Source organism: Vigna umbellata, chromosome 4, assembly GCF_029865625.1.
Source record: "Vigna umbellata cultivar VRB3 chromosome 4, Vumbellata_1.0, whole genome shotgun sequence".
Classification (NCBI taxonomy): Eukaryota; Viridiplantae; Streptophyta; class Magnoliopsida; order Fabales; family Fabaceae; genus Vigna; species Vigna umbellata.
In genome coordinates this window covers 19,000,323-19,003,290 of record NC_142168.1, presented here as the reverse complement: position 1 = coordinate 19,003,290, position 2,968 = coordinate 19,000,323, and the positions used below count along the sequence as shown (strand labels likewise).

At 31.1% G+C, this 2,968-nt stretch overlaps 1 protein-coding gene across 1 annotated transcript; it reads left to right on the top strand.

Annotated features, from left to right (window-relative positions):
* The first annotated feature begins 376 nt into the window (after positions 1–376).
* LOC148199459 (vacuolar iron transporter homolog 2-like) lies at positions 377–1,432 on the top strand. Its single transcript, XM_088113786.1, has one exon. It carries the CDS (start codon positions 499–501, stop codon positions 1,174–1,176), a length of 678 nt encoding a protein of 225 aa, XP_087969912.1. The 5' UTR covers positions 377–498; the 3' UTR covers positions 1,177–1,432.
* The last annotated feature ends 1,536 nt before the right edge of the window (positions 1,433–2,968 follow it).

The window sequence follows — 2,968 nt, the reverse complement described above, 5'->3', positions numbered from 1 at the left end:
AGTGCAACGAAGCAACGCATGTTCACAGATTATGCTTTCTTATGAATTTATAAACAGAAAGGCTCAATTATTTGTCAAACCAAAAAACTTGCAAATCAAGTTTCAGAAAATATATAATATCTCAAAGTATATATGGTTAGTCCCACACATGCTTTTACTATATTTATAATTTGAGTGAAGCTTCAATTATTCCTCCTTTATAATTTTAATGCAATCTTTAAGAAGTGAGAAAAATTACCATACTTTTAAAACCCAATACATATTTTTATATGACATTTTGTGAATAAAATATCTTTTTGTCTTTTAACCAGTGGGCTTGCCCCACTTTTGCCTCCACAACAGAGGATTTTCATCCATAAATACCCTTGTTGGTAGCGTGTGTCCTCCACACTCTCTCCACACACCATCTTCCTTTTCTTATTATTATTCATTATCATCTTCTTCATCATCCTCTGTTTATTATTTTTTTCTTCAGTTGGCTCAAGCTTTCTCTCCACCATGTCATCAAATCAAACATCCCTGAACCAAGCCAAGCTTCCGAACAATGACCTTGAGCAACATGCAACAACTCTGGAGATCGAAGCCGAGGACACCTTTGACTACTCGAAAAGATCTCAGTGGCTCCGCGCTGCCGTGTTGGGAGCCAACGATGGTTTGGTCTCGACAGCATCACTCATGATGGGTATTGGAGCCGTGAAGCAAGACCTGAAGGTCATGATCCTATCAGGGTTTGCAGGGTTGGTGGCAGGAGCATGCAGCATGGCCATAGGTGAGTTTGTGTCTGTGTACTCACAGCTTGACATAGAGGTTGCCCAGATGAAGAGAGAAAAAGAAAGGATGTCTGGTAGTGACAGAGAAGGAGTAGTAGAAGATACCAATGAAGAAGAGAAAGAGGGTTTGCCAAATCCTTTGCAGGCTGCAGCAGCATCAGCTTTAGCTTTTTCTGTTGGTGCAATGGTGCCATTGCTTGCAGCCTCCTTCATAAGGGAATATAAGGTGAGGATTGGGGTGGTTGTGGCTGCCGTGACCGTTGCTTTGGTGGTTTTTGGTTGGTTAGGGGCTGTGTTGGGTAAGGCTCCAGTGTTGAGATCTTCTTTGAGGGTCTTGTTTGGGGGTTGGATGGCCATGTTCATCACTTTTGGTCTAACCAAGTTGATTGGTTCAAGTGGACTCTAGAATAGTATCCTATCTTTGTTTTGTATTCATGTTATATGTTATATATAGTTATAACTGTGTTAATTATGCAGTTATGTAGACTCTCTCTTCATTTGTGCTAAAAATGATGAGATGAGACATAGGTTAAAGAAAGTTGTTTTGATTGGTATAACTAGCACAGAAAGAGAGTAAGGTGTTTCAAAGTATTGTAATCTGTACATGGAGTTCTCTTTATTTTGCATGATGATAATTGATAATTATAAAGCTTGGAGTTTTCTGTGGGTTGATTTATTATCATATTTGGATTAATCAGTGAGCCATGGTGTGGTACTCTCAAATTACTAAACAATGAAACGTGATTTTTAATTTTCTAAAAAAATTTATGTGCTTTTAGTAGACACTATGTAATACTGAAAAGTTTAATTAAATTGTATTATACAAGTTATCAAAAATTATATTGAGTTTATAGTAAAGAAAATAGTGATGGCTCACTTCTAACAACAAAAAAGAATTCATAAGGGTTATGGGATTACCAAGAAAGATCCTTCAACATAGGAAAATTCACTGTAAACCATATTATGGGAAACTGATTCTCCATAGCTTGGAGTCATTAAGATGGTTAGGTAGGACAATTCATTCCTAAAGAAGTTAATCCACATTTTTTGGATATTATTATATAAATGATAGTTGAATTAAACAAACAAAAAAAATATTTGAGTTCAATTTTTTTTTATAATTTTTGAGATTTTCTTTTTTCTTTCCAGATTTTTTATTCAGTGAACCAACTCTTTAGTCAATCCACCATCTTAATGGGTTGAGTCAGGTTGGCATCTCTCTTTGGATATACGTTGATTTTGTTACTTTATAAAGTTGGGTGTTGGTATTTGTTTTCTGTTTTAGTTTTTTTATAGCTTTTGCGCATTTAAAAATACCAAAACTTTGAATTTATATAAATAAAAACTGGGACACAATGTTATATTGAGTGTTACTATGCTTTAAGAATACTTAGTTTCACTTTAATTATTTGCTTAATAAATGTTTGCTTTTAAGTATTTCTTTATATTGTTGGGAGAAAATTATATATATATATATATATATATATATATATATATATATATATATATGGATTAGGAGAACAATTATATTAAATTTAGAAAAATAAAATGTTGTTTTTAACCCTTTATATTCTGACACTTTTAGCATTTTAATGTATTAAAATTAAAAAATTCAAATGGTTTTTTATGTTTTTAAAATAGTTTATGTTTTTCATTTTTGACAAAGTTATACATGTAACAAAATCAAAATGATGTATTGGTTAAGCTATTTAATGTTTTGATTAAAAATATCAAAGCAGACATTTCTTAAATATAAAGTACTACATGAACTTTTTTATAAACCAAAATATCAAATTAAAACTTTTATAAAAAGATAACACGCAGTTCTTTTTATCTATCGAATAATTTAGTTATAATGGATCAAAATATTTTCCTAAAAGCACAGAATATCATTTTGAGACTTTTAAAATATAACATAAAAAACATAATGATTAGAACATTATAAAATACTATTGAGTGTAAGGTGTGTTTAGTTCTCTTCATGTGATTATTAGTTTAATTTTTTCAATACTTATCAACCCTTTCTATTTTGAGTTATCTAAATTGTTTTGTAGAAAGTTTGTTTTGTATCTTTTAAACATATATTTGATTTTGATCTCCTATATTTTTATATTTAATTTTTTTTAATAATATGATTCATAGCGTGTCAAGGTTTTCAGCTAATTTTGTAGTATTGTTTCTTTGTCGAGTCTTTAAAG